The sequence below is a fragment of the Antedon mediterranea genome, chromosome 10, assembly GCF_964355755.1.
Source record: "Antedon mediterranea chromosome 10, ecAntMedi1.1, whole genome shotgun sequence".
NCBI classification, from domain to species: Eukaryota; Metazoa; Echinodermata; class Crinoidea; order Comatulida; family Antedonidae; genus Antedon; species Antedon mediterranea.
In genome coordinates, this window is record NC_092679.1 from 22,061,162 (window position 1) to 22,084,297 (window position 23,136).

At 32.3% G+C, this 23,136-nt stretch overlaps 1 protein-coding gene across 1 annotated transcript in view; it reads right to left on the bottom strand.

Moving 5' to 3' along the window:
- Positions 1-23,136, bottom strand: part of LOC140060246 (uncharacterized) — a 68,378-nt gene that overhangs the window by 26,697 nt on the left and 18,545 nt on the right. The window contains exons 3-5 of the mRNA XM_072106378.1: positions 17,145-17,317; positions 12,960-13,096; positions 11,202-11,291 (exon numbers count right to left, since the gene is read on the bottom strand). Of these exons, the coding sequence (XP_071962479.1) occupies positions 11,202-11,291; positions 12,960-13,096; positions 17,145-17,317 (400 nt within the window). The remainder of the gene's footprint in view (positions 1-11,201; positions 11,292-12,959; positions 13,097-17,144; positions 17,318-23,136) is intronic.

A 23,136-nucleotide genomic window follows, 5' to 3' on the forward strand; every position in this document is an offset into this window, starting at 1 on the left:
TTGTAAGCAGAACTCAAAAATACTTCTTGCGTACAAATGGGTTAGTAATTACTTTTAAATATTTTTATTAGTCCAAATATTGTTACTGGCCCAACGGATGTACCATAATGATATCACGAAAAAATTACTGTAGACTTCATACTGATTAATTTCAGTAATTCAGATTTTTACTACAGTCGTCTACCGGACACAGATAGAGGTTGGCCGGCCCGGCATAGCAACTGAAAACCAGGGTAGTAGTACAGTACAAAAAAAGTAATGAAAATCTCATTTTAATTTTAATATTTGAAAGCTATAAATATGGATGTTTTATTACTAATTTTCCATATGCTGTACTTTCAATTTATTTATGAATAATTAATACAAACCAAACTAGTATGACTTTCACATTTACAGTACATGTATGACGGAACAGCTGCAGATTTTTCAGTGCCTTTAATTATTTCTACTGCTAACAATATGTATCCTAACTTGTTTTAAAATATTGATAAATGTGCTATGCAAATAATGTTTGGGTAATTTTATATTGAAAAATATTACTAAGTAGTGTAGTGCAATGAAGGAATGAAATAAGCATATAAGCAATGTGACTGTCCCTTTAATTTGTAGTTTAACAGTCCTGTTAATGTATGCTGAATGCGACTCTTCTACAGTACAATATTTACAATAAATGTACGCTATGCTAATAATGTCGCCTGTAGCTTGTAACTGTCCCTTTAATTTATGCTAATGCAGCTCTCATATAATACACTATTTACAATAAATATACACGTATGTTAATAATGTCTCCTGTAGCTTGTTTTACCATTACAACTACAGTAGGTAGTAAAATGAAGAAAAGTGAAAATATGACTGTCCCTTTAAATCTTAGTTTAACTGTCCCTTTAATTTATGCTAATGCCGCTCTCCTACACTTGGCATGTGTACAATCATACTGCATGATGGATGTTTTGCATCTTATTTGCCTGATAGGTAATGTTGAACAGATAGCAAGACTAATTGGAATGCGACATTCATGTTGTATTATGTTGTGATGTCTGTCTGAACATGAGAGTCACATGAAATATCATGAAACCCATGGATGCCTGCCATATATCATTTTGAATTGATATCCTAATGGGTTTTAACAGGCCTTTCTGCTTCACTTGAGCTCAAATCTGCTTTTGACGGAGAATGTTAAATTATAAAAAATTGGATATAGATTGTAGATTAAGGAATTGCAAAAATATAGCAATTAATTCTGATAAACCAAAAGAATGGTTGTTTCGGAATCAAATGGGGTTATTTGAAAAAAAAAATGTTTTTAAAAATCAGATCTTCTTTGTTTTTATTTATGACATTTCTAACGGTAAGAAAATACTATTCTTGAAAAAAAAAATTGAAAAAAAAAAATGTTTTCCTCACGATAAAAACAGACACTATCAACTACTGTACACATGCCACAGTTAGAAATGTGTAAGATTATTCTCCAACAAGAAACCAGTCCTCAAATACTCGGCATGAATGACTTTACTCATTATCTATTTACATAATAACAAAATAATCCAATAAAAAACTCAATATAATAGCATTAATTGGAAATTTTAAAATCATGTGATTAATATAAAATAAAATGTGGTATAAATAAAAAGATGCAAATTGCCATTATTAGCAGCACAGTTATATTCTTAGATACTATCAACCAATTAGATTTGAAGGCCATTAGGATGTTGTAATGACGTTTATAAGGCATGGCAAAGTCTTGTTTGTCAACACGTACACCCACCCACACACCCCATTGGACTTTATCTTGGCACACGCTCAGGCTACTTAATTATACAGTGATGTTTAATAGTGAATTACACATGCTCATTTCCTTGTGGGTTGCATGTGTTCCGCACTAAACCTCCCCTTCCCTCCTTTAACCCCTCTTCCCCTCCCCCCACTCCCATCTGAATAAATTAACACAAATTAACTGTTTAAAAGACAGACTATTGAATAACAGACCCTCTTCCGATCCTCACCACGATCAATTTCAATAAATGAACCCTGATTTCTTGGCTTCAGAAAAATTTTTACAGTTTGTAACCGGTCAAATGGCAGACTAAGAATAACATCCAATCGATTCGGTGTTGGAATACTATTTAACTGTTACTACTGTCCAACTTAGCTTCAACGGAAAATAACGGTTATTTGATTGACAGCCGCTAACCTTGAGTCAACTACACTGCAGTAAAATTTGAATTGACCGTCATAACCAATTGCATTTTGGGTAATGCTAACAGTTTCCGTCGATGACCACCCTCTGATTTAAACATTTATTTAGGGGCACATTTTTAGCACAAACGCAGTGGATATAAAAATGAGAGAACAACCTATGCATATTCATTAATAGCCATTATGACACCTATTTACTAGAGTATAGTGTATCTGGATATAGGCATATCTATTGAATTTAAAATCTCTTCACCTTTTGTTCATTGGCTACAATAGTATTGTTCAATAAATGTATTGGTAACCAAATAGTCTTGAGATTTATATAAAAATGATATTTTTAATCTATTATTATTATTATTAGTATTAATAAACGGTTTATTCAGGCCGCTATGCAGCAGAAACACACCCATAAGCATAAACAAACCTACAGCCAGTAAATCATATTTTTCTTGCTACTACAGACAGAGTGTATGGTTGTATGGTTTTCTTTATGCTAGGCTACTACATGGATTTAAATGACCTCACCTCCTATGCCATCCCCACTGCTGTCTCCCACATCCTTTAACTATTAGGCCTAAACCTCCAGGGAACATGACAAAGCCAATTCGAGGAACTAAACTCAGCCAATTCTATCATGGCTTGAGTTAGAAAATTATATATACTTTTTTTAAACCACAACATCTATTGTTACTACTAGCTTGTTTTAACATGTTATGGTTGAACAATATCATTTTTATTTTTTTGCTAAATCTTCGCTGCTGGTAACTGTACTTTCAAATTTACAATAAAGTAAAGTACATGAATGAAAAAATAGCCACAATTTTTTTTAACTTCTTATTGAGTTTTTAAATAAAAACCATCTTATTTTTCTCAGTTATTGAAGTTAAACCCGTTAAAATAGTGGTGCATTCAATAAAAACGTAGTCCATATTTTTTTTTGACACATGCTGGTCTGTTCTTGTTAAGAAGCGCTGTGTTTTCCGCCAAACACTTGCTGATCAATGATAAACCCAAGGATCAGTGAGATAAGGCCAGGTATAATACATGTTTAAACTGGACATAATATTTTCCTTGACCAACATTTTTTTTCTAAATGAACAAAGTTTGAAGCTTTTTAACAAAATTGTGGTTTCTGGAAGTCTTACAGTATATTGAAAAGAAATTATGTGTTATTATAATTTAGTTAGTTAGTTTAGTTTCTTTAAATTACGAAAATAAATGTTCTTTTTATTATGTTCTATTGTACTGGTACCAACATATTGTTCGCCTAACCACAGTATAAAAATAAAATGTTGCAAAATACTATTCAACAGGGGAGACTTTAAAAGAGTGTGGTAAAGAGGGCATAGCAAGTTCAGTTGACTTGAGGCAATGCTTGAGGTCACACCAAAGTCAAACGAGGACATTCCAGAGATGATAAAATTATCATTATGCTCACAGCATCCTACTAAAAGAAATCACAATTGGATGATAGGCATTATATAGAATAAAAATTACTTTAAAGGGCAAATATAAAGAAGTTGTTTTCATCAAAATTTGGAGTAACATAACTGTTTTTTAGTCAAAGAATAACTTAATTTTCTTTTTAATACTAACAAGATTGTGTTGAGCATTAGGAGGAAAATGGACTATCAAATGATCTTTCTCATGTTGATACATCATACAGTAGATAGATATTAAATAGTAAACTCTTAAAATTTAAATCTCAAACTTGAAACTAAACATTTTTTACCTTTTTATTTTATCTTAGAATATAAAATACAAGCCCTATAGGGACAGCTTCAGGATCGAATATTCCCTTTAATAGAGGTGTCCGCTGAATAGAGATAGTGTTCAACAACAATGTTTCCACATGTTCGTTAAAATGGGAAAGTGTCCCTTAAATAGAGGTGATCACAAAGAAGAGGGTCTAACTGTACATTTTAAGAAATATAAAATATATAATACTCTACAGAGGGCTGCTAAATCTTGAATAGAATATTGATAATAAAAAGAAAATTTACTTAATTCAAAATTATTCAGCAAATGCCATTTTATGATCAGACAGAAATAAATCTTTATGCTGTCTCATTACAAATTATGGAAGTTGGCTTTAAATCATATTCCTATTAAAATAAATATAAACAAATTTCATGAAAACAATTTTTTTCATTGTAGTTCATTCCTCTGAGAGAAATACAGTATGTTGGTTTATCAAAGTAAAGCGGCAGATAGAAAAATATTTTTAATGTGTAAAAAAAAAAAATGAATATTATAAAGGAATAAAAGCTTTGGAATGAATCATATTTCTATGAACAAATTATTGCGATATTTAAAAGTAAAGCATTAAAAATAAATCATAATAAAATTAATATAATATTTCTAAGCGACATATTACAGTCATTAATTAATAATATTAAATCATTTATTCAATATCTAAGCAAATGCTCTACAGATCTATCTCTATTTCACTTTAAAATGTATTAATCAAATATCTGGGTCATATAGTTGAATTCTCATTACATGGACACACAATATTTTACTATTTGTCGTAAATACAAAGTTAAATTTTGTAATAAATGATGCCAACTGCAGTACAACCTGATTAAATTTGAAAATGGAATTTCGATAAAAAGCGGTATAAACTAAATATTTCTTTGGTTTATAGCAATCTCAAGATGTTGATAATAAATAAATATAGATCAATTAATTAATCAATCAATCAACAATATTTATTTAGAAATAAGTGTTTTAGATATTTCATTTAACAAATACAAAATCTACAATGTGTGTGAAACAGTATAGTATCTATTATATGTCTTGCATAAGAGACACCATCCATACCAATTCAAGTGTGAAAGCTAGCTTAAGAACAAACTCATAAATAGTATTGTGTGCTCTCAAGATGTTAAATTGATTTTGACGTCGCGTCCTACATATGAACAATCGTTTGTTCCACATGATGATGTAAATATGATAATTTGGTAGAATGGTATTGAATGACAACGTTGGCTAAAAATAACATTACAATACTTTAACGATAGAACCGCGAGCAATGTAGAAAAAACCTACGTAATCTATTATTAAATGATATGCCCTTTGTTCTGTTGTATTTTGTAATTTCATTTTGATAAAATAAATGTTAAATAAATTGATAGATCTAGTAATTGCTACAGTACAGATAAAAACTACTGCAACATTTGCCACGCGTAGGTAACGTAGTCTACGCGTGGCGGGTGCGTGGCGGTTGCGTGGCGTAGCATTCGTAGTGCGTAGGCTACGCGTAGCATTCGTAGCCTACGTTGTGATCAACTGTGTGTGGGAATTCCCCAAACTCAACTGTGTACAAGTACAGTACATCGTCGACGGCTAAGCAGGCTACGAAAAGTTCGAATAAATAGAAATCATACGATTGTTTCGCCAATACAATAATATCATCATCATTATTAAACATACTTGAAATTCAAATTTTTCTAAAGAAAATAGCAATTAAAATTGCTCAAAGCCTAGGCCAGACGCGAAAAGTCAAATTAACTAGGCCTACTGCTGACTGCTGTACATTCACCATCGCCGGCCAGCCAGGCAGTAGTGTACAAAATTAATTGATGACGGGCCGTTATTATGACTACCTTCCATAGTAATAGTATTAGTAGTAGGCCTAAAATTACAAGTAAATTTTTTATAAGTAATTAATACAGTTACGTACTCGGTATGTTTCATTTAAACAAAAAAAAAATATACAGGCTTGAAACTGTCGTAACTGTACATCAAACTCCATTATTAGCTATTGTAACAACAACCTGCAGCAGAGTGGTGCTGGAGGGTCAAGTTACAGGTCGTTTAAAACATCGTCATCAACAGAGAGGAGGATCGGAGGACGCATATAACATGTGCTTGCCTGATCTTGTTTTGGTTTTTTTTAGTCATGCGCGATAATAAATTAGATAGTATTTAAATAAATGTTATTTTAGTTATAAATAAAAATAAATTATAATTAACATTTTAGGGCTAGGAAATATGCAAGACTTTATTTAATAAAAGTTGAACTTCACTAAATTGAAGGTTAAACAAAACATAAAAGTACAGTTCAGAAAGAGTATCCATCCGCGGATCATAAACACGTGGATATAAACACACTGGGCGAATGAATTACGAATGGAGTGATCCGTCTCGATTTCCGTTGGAACAAAAATAATATCGTATTTGTATTCTATTATTTTGACATTTACAGTATTTAAACAATCCATCCATCCCATAGTACTAAATAAGCGTAACATTTCATTTAAACGCAATTTTAAAACGAAACATGATCGTTCATTATATAGCCTAGTAAACAAACATAGTTCAAACAGTAGATTAGTACTGCGCGATACACACACGTGGGTAAACGGCAGCTTCACGACGGCGAAAACTGTCGTATCGAGGAAATATCCTTCTGTCACCTAGGCTATATACCACATTATTTCACATTTTCACGCCATGTACATCGTATTTAACGCTTGTACACAGTATGGATTATCATACAGTACTACTAAGTAGGCCTATATCTATAGGCGTACCACATATTTTAAAATTAAACTGTCGGTAGGTACGCCGGTAACCTTACCTTTTTAGCTAGCTAGCTAGGCCTAGTCGGAGGCCATTTCACACAAACAGACGACGACCGCCGTCCGATCGGTGATAGATGTACACTTGTTCTTCTTTCATAACAATAAATGTCCCATTTTAACACAACACACAGTAATTAATACTAATATTAATACATTTATTATTACTTCACAGTAATTAACTCGCATTTTAAATTTGATGAAAACTAGTATTCAAATTAACTAATTCCGTGTGTGGTGCATGCAGCACAGTACACAATAATCTGAACATTGGGATTTCCCATCCTAGCTCTCGCTTCGTAGGCTACGCGTAGACTACGCGTAGCATGTTAGCTTGCGTAGATTACGCCACGCGAAACCTACGAAGTTGCCACGCGTACGAAACGTAGTCTACGCGTCCAAATGTTGCAGTATTTATTATCTGTACTGTACTACTACTACTACTAGATCAATAAAAAAATGTGAAAAATTATTTTGTTTAAATTGTTAATTTATTGATGTACAGACAAGCTCAGTCCTTTATCATCATTGTATCTTATTTTATTTTTATGAAATAAATTTTATTATTGATCATAACAAATTATGAAAGACATTAAAATGCCAACATTTATAATGACATTGTATGACATGGACAAAGTTCAAATACAGTCAACTCTTCCAAAATCAAACACTCAAAAATTAACTCAAAAATTTAATTTATTAATGGTTCAACTGTCATGCCAAAAATCCGGACTTGCTTAAAGACCCCTTCCCTGCAATTTTAGACGTTTTTTGGAAAATAATACATATACAGTATATCACTTTAAAAACATTAAACCATGTCATTCCTTGTCTTAAATGTACGTTTTATGGTAAATTATGATAAAAAGTGAGAAACAATGCACTACCTACAGTAAGTAGCTCGCGGCGATCGACCTCTCGTGGACGGTCTTAGGCCTAGCCTAGCTAGGCTTAGTTTTGTAGGCCTACAGTACAGATAATAAATACTGCAACATTTGGACGCGTAGACTACGTTTCGTACGCGTGGCAACTTCGTAGGTTTCGCGTGGCGTAATCTACGCAAGCTAACATCCTACGCGTAGTCTACGCGTAGCCTACGAAGCGAGAGCTAGGAGGGGAAATCCCAATGTTCAGATTATTGTGTACTGTGCTGCATGCACCACACACGGAATTAGTTAATTAATTTGAATACTAGTTTTCATCAAATTTAAAATGCGAGTTAATTACTGTGAAGTAATAATAAATGTACTAATATTAGTATTAATTACTGTGTGTTGTGTTAAAATGGGACATTTATTTTTATGAAAGAAGAACAAGTGTACATCTATCACCGATCGGACGGCGGTCGTCGTCTGTTTGTGTGAAATGGCCTCCGACTAGGCCTAGCTAGCTAGCTAAAAAGGTAGGGTTACCGGCGTACCTACCGACAGTTTAATTTTAAAATATGTGGTACGCCTATAGATATAGGCCTACTTAGTAGTAGTACTGTATGATAATCCATACTGTGTACAAGCGTTAAATACGATGTACATGGCGTGAAAATGTGAAATAATGTGGTATAGCCTAGCTAGGTGACAGAAGGATATTTCCTCGATACGACAGTTTTCGCCGTCGTGAAGCTGCTGTTTACCCACGTGTGTGTATCGCGCAGTACTAATCTACTGTTTGAACTATGTTTGTTTACTAGGCTATATAATGAACGATGTTTCGTTTTAAAATTGCGTTTAAATGAAATGTTACGCTTATTTAGTACTATGGGATAATATGGATTGTTTAAATACTGTAAATGTCAAAATAATAGAATACAAATACGATATTATTTTTGTTCCAACGGAAATCGAGACGGATCACTCCATTCGTAATTCATTCGCCCAGTGTGTTTATATCCACGTGTTTATGATCCGCGGATGGATACTCTCTCTGAACTGTACTTTTATGTTTTGTTTAACCTTCAATTTAGTGAAGTTCAACTTTTATTAAATAAAGTCTTGCATATTTCCTAACACTAAAATGTTAATTATAATTTATTTTTATTTATAACTAAAATAACATTTATTTAAATACTATCTAATTTATTATCGCGCATGACTAAAAAAAAAAAAAACAAGATCAGGCAAGCACATGTTATGCGTCCTCCGATCCTCCTCTCTGTTGATGACGATGTTTTAAACGACCTGAACTTGACCCTCCACCGATCCTCTGCTGCAGGTTGTTGTTACAATAGCTAATAATGGAGTTTGATGTACAGTTACGACAGTTCCAAGCCTGGATATTTTTTGTTTAAATGAAACATACTGAGTACTGTATTAATTACTTATAAAAAATTAACTTGTAATTTTAGGCCTACTACTAATACTATTACTATGGAAGGTAGTCATAATAACGGCCCGTCATCAATTAATTTTGTACACTACTGCCTGGCCGGCGATGGTGAATGTACAGCAGTCAGCAGTAGGCCTAGTTAATTTGACTTTTCGCGTCTGGCCTAGGCTTTGAGCAATTTTAATTGCTATTTTCTTTAGAAAAATTTGAATTTCAAGTATGTTTAATAATGATGATGATATTATTGTATTGGCGAAACAATCGTATGATTTCTATTTATTCGAACTTTTCGTAGCCTGCTAGCCGTCGACGATGTACTTGTACACAGTTGAGTTTGGGAAATTCCCACACACAGTTGATCACAACGTAGGCTACGAATGCTACGCGTAGCCTATGCACTACGAATGCTACGCCACGCAACCGCCACGCACCCGCCACGCGTAGACTACGTTACCTACGCGTGGCAAATGTTGCAGTAGTTTTTATCTGTACTGTAGCTGGTAAACATCGGTAACGTACGAACATCGTACGCGAGCTATATACCTAGCCTGACGTTGTATAGTTGCTGCATTAATTGTCTTTCTATTTTTGCCAGACTCCGTTGATACAAATTGGGGAAAACCCGGTATTTTCGCTGAAAAGTTAGGAGTCTTCCATTTGTTTTGGCCTCACGATCGATCGAAAAGTGGGCGAATTACAGGTGAAAAACAAAAATATCAATCCGCGCGCAATGCATTTTGGGATTTATAGCGGGCCGCTATAATTATTAGAATCGACTTATTTTTCACATTTTTAACCGTTTAAAGACGAAAAAAGTTATCGCAATAGGACCATATAGTATTATTTTTACATTAAATATAGTTTGTGATCTTAAATTAGATCTAAAAAACGTAGGGAATGGGGCTTTAAAGTCTAAAGACATTTAACAGGGCTTGAAAAATAGTGTTTTACTTATAGTACTCAGAGTATACTGTACCTAAAGGTCATCTAACTAGATAGGCCTAAAGGTCAAATTTGCATTTTTATTTAAATGTTTGTTACCTTTTCTATTTAATATAGCAGTAAACATGCTATTTTGGTCTTGTTGACAAGGTGAAAATTGTCAAAATAATCCATAGTGTATTTTAAAAAAAATATCTACCCTACTGCAGCTTTTACCGGTAGCAAAATGGAGATAGACAAGAGAGACTAAACTAAAGCTCTGTCTACACTATCAAATTAGTTTGCAAAAAAAAGTGTGATGTTCCCAAAATATGGTGGTGATATGACATCAATATGTCCATATATTGGCATAAAGTTTGATAGTGTAGACAGAGCTTAAGTATGGGAATATGAATTGTATAAATAAAGACTGAATTGAAAATGAAAACACTAAAGGATGCACTATTTACACTGAAGACCGAGACAGCAGATAGTTTTCGCAAAAAGCTAAAAATATTGCAATACAAATTTGCTATTCAATTCAATCCAGTTCACATTGAGGTTTGGAAACAAGTATTATCATTATTTAAATTTTTTTGTAAGGTGGGAGGTAGCGGCTGGTGAAATTAATAATAGAGTAAAGGATGATTCTAAGCCAACAATCTGTCGCAAAAAAAGAGTCCCATACATCGGTATACATTTAAATTTTATTTTATGTCTTTTACACACATGTGGCTAACTATTACTGGTGGTAACAGGGGCTATTTTGTGGACCAGTTCACCGGGGTAACCCCCTATTTGTCTTGAATGATGTACTGTACTAGGTTCTTTAAAGTGCACATATGTTAAACTGTATACACTGGACCTACAGTTTATAGTCCTTATCCGAGAAGACTCAGAATTGTTTTACATTGGGCATGTTTCATTTAATATCTTTAATTTTTTTTTGTTAGGCAGATATCATTAAATCCCCCTGTCTCCAGTTCCTGTGCCTATAACATGACAAATTAGGCAGCAAAGCATAGCATACATGTACCAAGTTACCAAAGTTATTAAAGATGTCAATAGGACAATGAACTCCGACATTTCTTAATTTGCTAGCAAGATGTTCTGAAAATGATACTAGCCCTGGAGCGTCTTCATATCTTATTTCTACGTAATCATTGTCTAACTTACCTGGTTGATGCCGAGATGTTTGGCAACGCTTTCAGACACGAAAAGGATGCGACCTTTCCGAGAAATAAAGATGACAAAACCGTTAAGCGCCTAAATAGTTTGAAAGAAAGAAAAATTTATTTTTAATATCTCAAAGAAGTTCATCAAATTACTTAAGGAACCATGACAAAATTATTCTACTGCAGTTACTGCAGTAACTACATTTTGTTTACTGTTTAACATGTTTATACAATTAATTAGAAATTATTATACACACTGTTAGTGTTAATTGTTAATTGCCTTAAATTCATATTTACTGCAGTAACAAATATAGCTATTGGATGGAGTAGAATAATTTTGACATCATTGCTAAAGATATTTGCATAAATAAAATATGTATGTTACAACATCAATAATTAAAACATAGTGTTAAACAATGAAACTAAAATCAGAACAAAGGTGATTATATAAAGTTATTTTATTTTTATATGACATTAAAAACAAATACTTTGTGTGTACAGTATCAGAGATGTACAGTAGAATGGCTAGTCTAACGATTGCACAATTTAAAGTGGAGTGAGAGAAATTAAAATGGCACTTTAGGTAGTTTTTGCAGTTTTTTTTTGGACGGGTGTTGTAATTGGATTGGGTGAGCACCTTAGAGTAAGCTTAAAATTGGGTAATTAAAATGGATATTAATATTTAGGGATTCCCATTAAAGTGTTTTACTTAAGAAAATTTTTCAATTTTCTCTTAGGATAATTTTTTAATTTTCTCTTTGCCTAAAGAGTGAATTTTGAACAGCCACACGACTTAATTGAAAACGTGGCAAAAAATAAAAAAAATAAATTATAGTAATTCTTGGTTGAAAATAACCGAGTATAATAGAAACTCTCTAGGTGCTGAATACCTTTGTTGTTTGCTAAAAATAGAATTATTTGAAATGTACAGTACTTTATACAATTGTTAACACAATGCCTTTCAAACGAAACCAATGAAATTTCACAATCATTTCATCCAGGTATCACAAAAATCTGACCCATTTCAAAGTAATACTTTTTATTTTATTTCTTAAACAAATCTGATAAGAGATTTTGATTGTAAAGAATATTTTTAAAGCTGAATTATGCAAATTACGTTGTTTTGTAATGAACAAACTCGAGTGCCATTTTAAGATCATCAAGTTAAAAATAAAATCTGTTGCGCGAGGCTAACTGGAAGAGTGGATTATTGCGTGCTATTTTAGAATATTAAAAGAGACATTTTGTAAAACAACATCATAATAGAGAAAACTAGGAAAACAATGCCATGAACGTTTAATTTGTTTTATATTCTAAAGATATAAACTTCTATTACTTTAAACAATACGTATTATTTTAATTACAAAATTAACAATATTAACATATTTTGCTTGGAGCATTTTTGAAAAAAAAAAATCATTTTGCACCATAAGGTTGGTTTCACATTTTTTTTCATTTGTGATCAGTTTTATACATTTTGTGTGTGAATGGGATGTTTGCCAAGTTAATCCAAAGTTAGTAATCATTTCAGAATTGTGGATTAGGGGTAATAATAATATGGGATTAGGGATAATTTATATAAAGGTTAATCTGTGCCTGTGTATAAAGACAAATAACACTGTTTCATTCTAAAACTTGTTGACACTTTATTTAGCTTCAGTCACCAAGAGGGTTAAGGGAGGAGCGCCATTTAGTACCAGCAGTACAACATGAATACTGTTGTACTGTATGTATCGTCCATACACATTTTTAACATTACCTCAAGCATAAGGGCGCCCCCTTCTTCATTTCCCGATAGACTCTTCAAAAGTCTTTCGCTATCATTATCCTCTCCCTGGGCAGTGATAGCCCTTGTTTCTGATTTCGTTTTCAGTTCATCTAGAAGTGCATTTCCTTCTAAAAATTAAAACAATATTAGACAAATTAATTTATAAAACAGAAATGACAAAGAAATTATTTAAAAAGTCAAAATAATGTTTAAACTTATGTCTACACTATTAAATGACAAAAAAGTGTGATGTGCCAATATGGACACGATGATGTCATATTATCAGTACCCTATTTTAACATCACTATCATATTTGGGCACATCACACTTTTTTTTGTCAAACTAGTTATATAGTGTAGACAGAGCTTATATGTGTTTTTTTTTGTGTTAAAGTACCTTACAAAAGTTTAAAAACCAGAAATGGTTAAATTATTTATAAGACGTGAAATAAAAAAACAGCCATTTAATAATAGTGAGAGCAACTGCTGGTTAGAGGTCACTGACCCGTATCCCTTATCAGGGTAAGTACAACCGCACAATGTGTACCAGACCTTGTGTATACAGCGCATTACCTTTGGGCGTGCAAACAACACACAGCATAGCTGATATTTAAAGCACAAAAGGAGAGAAATTCTACCCCTGTTTCATGGAAGGAATGTGATGACAGATGATACTGCAGATGGGGGTTTTTTTTTTTACGATTCTATGTACTGTATTTAGATAAGTATTATTGTAAGAGAGAAATTGGCCAAGCCCATTTTGTTGTAATACTGGAGTAGAGAGAGGTTATTGAAACAAGTACAAATGGTTCATTATATAATATTGAAATACAGGTACAAATTTGTTAATCTAAATAATGAAAAATGGTTTCACACAAAACACAGTAGAACCAGACACCATTATTCAGGGGACACCTCTATTAAGGGGACACTTTCCCATGAAAATAATAAGAGGTAACAAGGCCAACTCCTATTCAGAAGACATAGAAATGAGATAAAGTGGACCCTTTGTTTGGTCCCAGAGGGGTCCCCCTTTAATGTATTTGAGATCAAAGCTATTAAAAATAGCCATTAGTTTTTTCCCTTCACAATCTTTTATAACCTAATAATTAATGTTAAAGTCAATGTATAGTAAATAACTATTATTATGTGGTGGGGTGGGGAGGAGTAAGAAAAGGGAAAGCCTTAAAGGCCAGGGTGCGGGCAAAAAATTTCTATTGATCATACATTCCAATAATTATCGATCTATAATTTCCCCTATGTTTCATAATTTTTGGAATTTTATTTGTGTTGCAGGAGCTTTTTGAAAATTAGCACTTTCAAATCAGTGGGGGGATAGTTCAAATTACACAGTAAAATCTCTATTCTTTTGTACACAAATTTTGAAAATAGAGAGGCATTTTAAAAAGCTATGAAAAATAAACGGTGTGGTAAAAAATGTTATCAGATGACTAAATATAGGTAATATAACTTGAATTTTACATTTCTGTTATTTTTATTCAACTTCAGAATTTTATTTACATGCTATAGCAAAAATTATCCACCGTATATCCACCATCTTTTTTCACCTTCTAGGGAGTCACCAGACATGTTATTACATTATGTTAACTACCTAACTACTGAAAAAAAGTCTTCCTGGTTTTTTTGGCAGAATTTTGCCAAATTTTGTATTTGACCATATTAGGGAAAATTCATGGTTTTTCATCTTGATTTCTGTTACAAATATTTTATTTATGTACAATTACCCAGATATTATATTTAAAATTCATGCCTGTACCTGAGCTTTAAAACATTGATGAACTTTGGTGGGAAGGGCTACAGTGTCAAAGCAATGATTCAAGATTTAAAGTGGAGCTACTGTACACTCAGACTTTCTCAGCTTATATTATGTTTAAGTATGTTTAATTGAAAGTGATTACATAAAAAAAACAGGGAAAATACGGAAATATTTCCCAAAAACTCATTTCTAAAAAATCGGTCAGAAAATAGTGTTTTTTAATACATTACACTTTTTCAGTAACTTAGGCGTTATTAGTTTACAATACGTCGCGAAACGCGTTACACTTAGCAACTGACGCGATTTAGTCGCCGGTGAACGCATGGGTGGAATGTCTCCCCTTTGGTAAATTATGTGTCGAAAAATGGGGAATACATTTTATACGATTTGTTTAGGCCTAAGTAATATTTCCGATAAAAATGTCAGTATAATCAGGGAGCAACTCCCTGGTATAATTTACATGTATTGTAACCTCATGATTTGCACTGTACAACAACAGCATAATAATCTTATCAGATTGTTTATTAACTTTAAGCTAGGCCTAGCTAAGCCGTCTGCTCAGCCTAGCTAGCCTTTAATTTTTTGTCTAGGCCTAGGCTATATGCATTCATGGGTTTGAAAATTCTTGGTCGTTTCGCCCCATTTATCATTCCTGGGTTTTCTCGCACGTTAGAATTGTGAAACACAAAATCCTATACAGAACAAGAGTAGTAAAGCGATGTGGAAGCTTAGGCCTGACTAAAAAGCAACTATTCAGGCACCCTATCATGGCCCATATGGGTAGGCTGAGGTTGGGTGACAGCAGAACAAACTTCACTGCTGAGTATCAGCCTAGCAGCTGGAGCCCAAGCAGCATCGGTACATACCTACACTCTAGTAGGCCTAGGCCTAGCTTTTTTGAATATATAGCCACATCTTTCTCAAATCTCGTTAGATTTGACATTTTAGTAATAAGTCTCATAATCACATTATTACACTGTGAAACATGATAGGGTCACATTCAGAATGTTTTAATATACTTTTTGCCCGTCAAAAATAACATCGCGACAAAATAACAGATCGCCAGCTGCAGTAGTGTGATTGTGAAAAATGTCACGTGATCATACTCCCTAGCAAAATAAAAAACCCAATTGGACCCGAACGGGGTAAAGTGTCTATTTACGCAAAATTGCGCAATGTATACGCGATAACTATACCAGAAATAGAAAGATCTGGAAAAATTACATAAAACTACATTAAAAATTTTTTTTTTAGTGAAGAAATTAATTTTTTAGGATTATTCAAATATACCCCCCTTTTGCATGTAAAAGAATAGGAAATTACAAGGTATCCCCCCAAAACGCAAAAAGGCATGATTTTCAAGAAACTCGTACTCATTGAAAAAAAATTCAAAAAAATATGAAGTATGGGGGATGATATTTTTAAATAATAGTTGAAATGTATGAAAAATAGTAATTTTCTGGGTGGAGCTCCACTTTAAATTGTTTTGTCTTGAAACTGTTTAAATATACTGTTTAATACTATTATGATTAAATTTTGTATAAGTTTCAATTTACAGTACATTGTGTTTTGTTCTTTTAAAGTATGCCATGGCTAGTATAATATTGTATGATATCATTTTACTTTGATTATCTGCATTCCAATGAACAATATCATAATGTAAACAATGACACATTTTCAGAATAAACAACAGCTCATGCAAGGTAAACAAAAACAAAATTCAGGTAAACAATATAAGAGGAATTGTTAAACCATAATTGATAATCAGTCCTTGGTGCATAAACTTTCTTGTAGGAATGACCCACTTTTAAGTTTTAAATTATGCCATAATTAAGCCAGTGGTGTTAGTAGTCTGTGAGTGCTATGTACTTACAGGGATAAACCCGACAATAGCCTATAATCCCCAAGGGACAAGTACAATACAAAATAAAGGAATCAAATATATGCAAATTTTGATTTGATTTTCTTTTTAAAAGATCAACAAATTATTTAACACTCATCATCTATTTAATAATAGACTAATCGGGAAACCCTATCCTACCAATACATTTCATTGATTTTGATTATTTTTTTAAAAGATGACATTCGATAATGAACTAATCCGTAAACCACACCGCCCTACCACCAATACCAAAAAAAAAGTTGATAAAATCAAGGCAATCAAACAACAGGACACTGAGCTCGCCTTGCCAAGATACTGTAGGAACTCGTAACAGTCCTTTGATCTTATGTATGGCTGTGAAAAATACCAACAGTACTGTACTATGTACATATTCTCAGTGGCACGGTGTCTGTTAAGGGGCTTGGAACTGATCGTGTTGCAGCCACAGATAAACCCTTTGATCTCAGGAGCTCAGCATCCTGTTGTTAAATTGCTTTGATAATATAAACATCACATACCTTTTTGTGAAAACTTTTTAATTCGGAGGTAACTCGTAGCAAGACGAATTATGGAACCTTTGTCCAACTTTGAAGTGATTTCCTCCGGAAACGGAAGGAGTTTGGAGAGAGCAGCAATCTCCACTCCTTCTTTATCGCGTCGCATTTTAGCGGCATAGCGAGATTTCTCTGCCCTGAAATGAAAGAAAAAAACAGCAATGACAATTTGTTCTAGGTTGACAGCCATTATATTAATGTATAATATCTTAACTATTCTAAAGCTCTGTCTACACTAGATTGACAAAAAAGAGTGCCCAAATATGGTCATTGTGTCCATATATGGGCACATTATATTTTTGTTGTCGCATAAGTTTTATAGTGACTGTAACTGACACTCAAACAATTTAAAAAATCAAAATTGTTTTATGATTATAAATAAGTTCATCTAAGATGTTGCTGTGTCAAACAATTTTTGGAGTGGATTTTTGTATGACATGCAGCAACCCAATGGAAATAAAACAACACAGCATAGTGATGTGTAAACTCATTCCATGCTTTCTCTCTTCTTAAGCCATTGTCTCCATCATTAGGTTATATGCATGATATGCATATAACCTCTTGATTCTGTCAGAATCTTGATTTATTTCTTTATTTATTCTTTCCTTAGCACTATTTTGTCCGTGAATTATCTTGATATCAGTTTCATCTATCTAAGTCAATTTTTCAGAGTATATTCCTTATGGCCAGGAATCGATGTGGTTATGTTTTCAGGGTGCGCAATCAAACATTACGCGGTCTACGCGCGATTTAACGAAATCACGTTTGTAATCATATCTTCACAAGCATGAATCACTTTTAAACAAAATTTGGTACTCATAAATTTCAGGTCATATTTCATCATATGGCAATACAATTACGTGCGTAGCGCATATAACGCATGCGTACGCGCGCTTAGAATGTTGAAAATTGTCAGAATTTATTTTCGATGAAATTAGAATACGTTTCAGGCAATTTTAAGCGTTTAAAAAATTGCCATGAGTGCGCAGATTTTTGCACGTGCACTGCGCGTCAAACGTTAATGCGCACTGTTTTTGTCCGATTAATGTTGTATAACCTTTCTTTAATAATATCATCATATTTTATTCACTTTTCAATGCGAAACAGCGTTATACGAGCACGTCAAAAGTGACAGGCTACGCACGTGTAAGTTAACAAAATGGTGAAAATATGCTAAATTTTAAAATTAATATATATCGTTAGAATGCTCGGGAACACCTATTTTTTATTTAATTTTCTTGAAGTGTATGTATCATATGTATGATTTATTATGAAATTAGAAGAACAAAAGTTGATTAAGTCATCATTAATGGCATATTAAATTTAACAAAATTAATTTCGACAATCAAACAAATTATAACATTTTCTTAGGCCAAAATAACAAACTTAACATTAACTTTCTTCCTTAAGAAGTTCATATATTAAAGTTAAAAGTATATAGTTTGACAGTGCATCATTTTTTTCAATTTTTAAAGATGTCATCATAGTAAAACATTATAATCCATTGCGGTATGTAATAATCTATCTGCACCAAAGTGGTTACTGCATAGTAAATACACGGAGGAATTTTTCTCCAACTTTTAGTCAGTTGTGTATGGCTCGATGGGCTGTGCTCGTGTCTATGCCATTCAAGGTACCGAGTTCGAGTCTCACCTTGGGAAACGAAATAAGATTTTTTTTTTATTATCCGTATTGTTTGTTCAAATTTATTTCTTAGTGTATAGATTATACACATGATTTATAATGAAATCTAGATAAAAAGTTACTTTATGTCTTTATTATTATGTAACAACAAATGCGGTTTATGACATTATACGCAGAGGGATCTTTGATCGGATTGTGATACCGGCTATGGTGTTCGCGTTAGCAAGGTCCTATCATTTATTATAAATAATTAAAGATTCTGAGAAAATCAATCAATCAATATATCTTTTAAAAATCAATTATCTTTATTTAAATCAATGCATATAACCTATAATTCGTCATAGTGACGAATTAAATCTAGTTCTCATCTTAGTGTGCTATTATTATTAATACTACTGTATTTAAGGATAACAATTTACTATTTGATGACCTTCAAATAATTCTAAACAAAAGGATAATCATTTTAAATTTCTCTTTAACGATCGGCGAACAAAAATAGAACATACGCATCAATAAATAATGAATTCTAAAAAATAACATTTTTTCATGTGAATATATTTCTATATTATCATTCTTTTCCAATAAAACTTTGCCCACTCTTATTGAATTTAATTGCCAAAACACACAATAAAAAATATACTAAAATTCAATACTTCAATAGACTTTTGCCCCTAGCTAGATTCTTATAGTATTTTTAATCAGTATCAGATTAATGTAATTAATCTTCTAAAATGTACATCATATATTTAAATGCAACGTTACGAAAGATGATTTAATAATAAAAACAGCAAAACAAAATGAGTTTTCTTATATTTTACAAAATGAGTCCTGATTTTATAATATTTATGATTTCCATTTGAATATCATATGAGAGAATTATTACATTAAATAAAGAGTACAGAAATGTAAAAAACATGACAATAAAAAACCATAAACTAAATCTATTTTTATACAAAATTCTAGGCTGCACATGAACGAGGTGACTTTACGTGTGTTCCTACGGGAATACTATAAAGGTTTCACAACAAAGAATATTACTAAATCCAATCTCATTTAATTTCCATCTCCTCACAATCAAGACAAAAAATTATGAAATTGCATGGGATGTAAATTAGCACTTGAGTTGAATACACTTTAAAAGCGCAGATATAATTGTTTGTGAATAACATATTTTTATAGCATGATATAACTTTGTGTGCTATTTCAATATAAACCAGTTTATTCTCCTACACTCAAATGTTTTTTTTGTGCCCCGATTTCAATATTTTCAGTTTTTAATTCTTTTCATTGTTATTTTTTTTTTTTTAAATCAATTTTTTTTTTGTCGGATTTTAATTTAATTTTTTTAGCAAATTTGGTCATTTATTATTTTACTATCTGTATATAATGTAATGCGTAGAAAATAAGTAGAGTAATTGAAGGCATCAATGAGCAATCCTAAAGTCAGACACTGTGGATGATACCACTATCTTGGAGGGGAGTTTAAAGATTGAAATAAGTTTCAAGTTATTTTCTTCTGTAAAAGAAAGAAGGGCCAATGTCGGTTTATCCATGCAAGTTAGGAACAAAACACAAAACTAGAAATCTTCATTTACACAGATTTTTACAGCTTTTTATTAAATTGAATCCAAACATCTAGGATTACCCAACGGTACTGTAGGTTGTTCACTTTTCAGATATTACCGTACATCTTTAAACCCATGAATTAATTAATCATTTTTGTTTTAGTAAATTATCTTTTTTTTTTACATACAGTTATCCAATTAATTAAATAAATATTAAATACAATATTTTTACAATAGTTTAGTATTTTACCTTTCTAACCAGTACATCAATTGTTCGCCCACAATTAGCTTTTAGCATTAAACTACCAAACCCTACTCACTGTGATTCAGCACTATGCTATGCTGTTTATTAATGATTGTATACTAAAACAAGGTGCCAGTATAAGTTGTAACTTCATTACCGTATACAGTACATTATAAATATTAAATTATATAAAACAAAATGTGTTGTGTATCCTAATTATTCACACATATGCTATACTATCATCAAAGCATTTTTTCAGCACAAAGAAGTAGACTTAAGCTGTGTCTACATTATCAAACTAGTTTGACAAAAAAAGTGTGATATGCCGAAATATGGTAGTGATATGCCGAAACATGGTAGTGATAGACACTATCATGTCCATATATTCAGGGGACATCCCTATTTCATTGGACACCCTTATCAAATAAACTGTTTATTGGGTACTGCAGTAAAAGGTGTGTCCTGTATCATTACCAGGTTTTTTTAAAATCATTTCTAAGAATAAGACCGTTTATTTTTGTAATTTGTTGTGAGGACCCATTTATGAAAAAGAAAGTTTTAAATACAAATCCACTTATTACTTCATAAACAATACTTATTCTACCTATTGTAGTATTGTTGTATTCCATTATCTTCTGATAGACTTTAAAATTAGACAAAGTGCTTTTTAAGAGGGATTTCAATGGTTATTGCAGGGAACATTTTCGCCAGTGTAGCATAGCAAAAAGCTATACAAAACAGTTTGTAGCAAAATTGCTAAACAAAATTTTTTAATGAAATTTTTCCCTTTATTGTGCTGCCCTAATTCAGCACAATACTGCAGTCGAAGTACTATTGATATTGTATGGGTTTTTTTCCAAAGTTTATGAGGTTAATTGTATTGACTATTATATTAAATTCTGAAGCCACCACTAAAATCTAAAACTGGACTTATGATGCGCTGTATATTGAAGGCGATCAAGCGACCTGGGCACTCTTGCAATTAAAAACATTTGCCCTGTGTGCTACAAAATGAAATGATTTATGGTTTATTTTTAAAAAAATATTTTTAACTTGATTTGAAATCATTGTACTTTTCTATTTTCATAATCCGTTTTTTCACTGCACAAGAAGAAACCAGTAGGTGCTTTTGTGGTGTTGGTAGTTGGTAGTGGTCGTGAGGTGGTTTCCCGAATGATCGTAAAATCAAAACGGTACTGGGTATGACCAACTAGCGTTATTGTCACCGGCTAGTCATCCATTCATAGAAGTACTAATGTAGTAGCCTACCTGTACGGTGACCATAGAATGTGACCCGAGGCATGACTAACTACGACTTTTAGATGATAGAAAGTTGAGAAAAAATGTTACGAGTAGTTGTACGACATGAAGATGTTTATGAAATTATGTCAATAATGTTTACACACTAGGCATACAAATAGTAATGTTTGTTAGTAAAAATAATTTTGAGTTAATAAGAATAAGATATAAGGAAGAAAAGCAAAGAGACTATGGAGCAGCTATTCCTGAATATACAATACTAAGTATCGTAGATTTAAATTATAAATTTTCAGCGATCTTGTCAAAGGTCAAGCGCCATATAGCCTGCCACGTTTCGATATTCAATATTGAACTTGACCTTATCTGGATAACCAACAATTTAGCCCTATCGCTCCAAAGAGAGGATACAAATAAAAACTAATTCAGTTGAGCATCCCTATTAAGAAATGGTATTTCCCACAAACTGTGCCCTCAATAGGGAGCCATTCATTTATTTTCGTAACACAGTCACAAAATAGACTGTAAAAAGTATTTTTAAACAAGAAAAAGATTTTAAAAATTAAAGGTACAACAAGAAGCTCAACAAAGGAAATTTTCTAAATTCAATTTTGTTATGAATAAAACGGCAACTTTCTGATAAACTACACAAAATTCAAATACACATTCTACATGCACTCTAATTTAAATACTTCAGATAAAGAATAAAATCGAAATAACAATAGTTTTTCGATCAATTAAAAGACTGTTTGATAAAGTGATTTGACTTCAGTGTTGAGATGAAACAACTGCAGTAACAACAGAGACTTATATTTCCTTGAGCCTACTGGACAATATCCCGAGGCTTCTCAGCCAAGCTGTAAAAACAGCCAGGCTCCTTCACAAACAATTCTCTTAAACATGATTTTATTTCAACTTACTAAAAGCATTTTTATGTCAAGGTGAAGTCTAGAGCTTTAACCTAATTTTGTATTTAAAGTGTTTTGCATTGTCCACAGTGTTGTGCTCCGGTAGAATTTTTAAATGTTGAGTCATGTATTGTAAGAGGTATACAGTTACAACTACAGTTTACAATGCATTCTAGTAGGTATCCCAATGTAAAAATTCAAATTAATGATGGTACTTTTTCTTTCAGTTAATCAGAAGGAACTTACTGAACATAAACTTTTGCAATTTAAATGATTAAAATCGGATTATCCATTCAAAAGTTATGGTCCGTTAAAGTGCCCAAAAAACAGTGATTTTT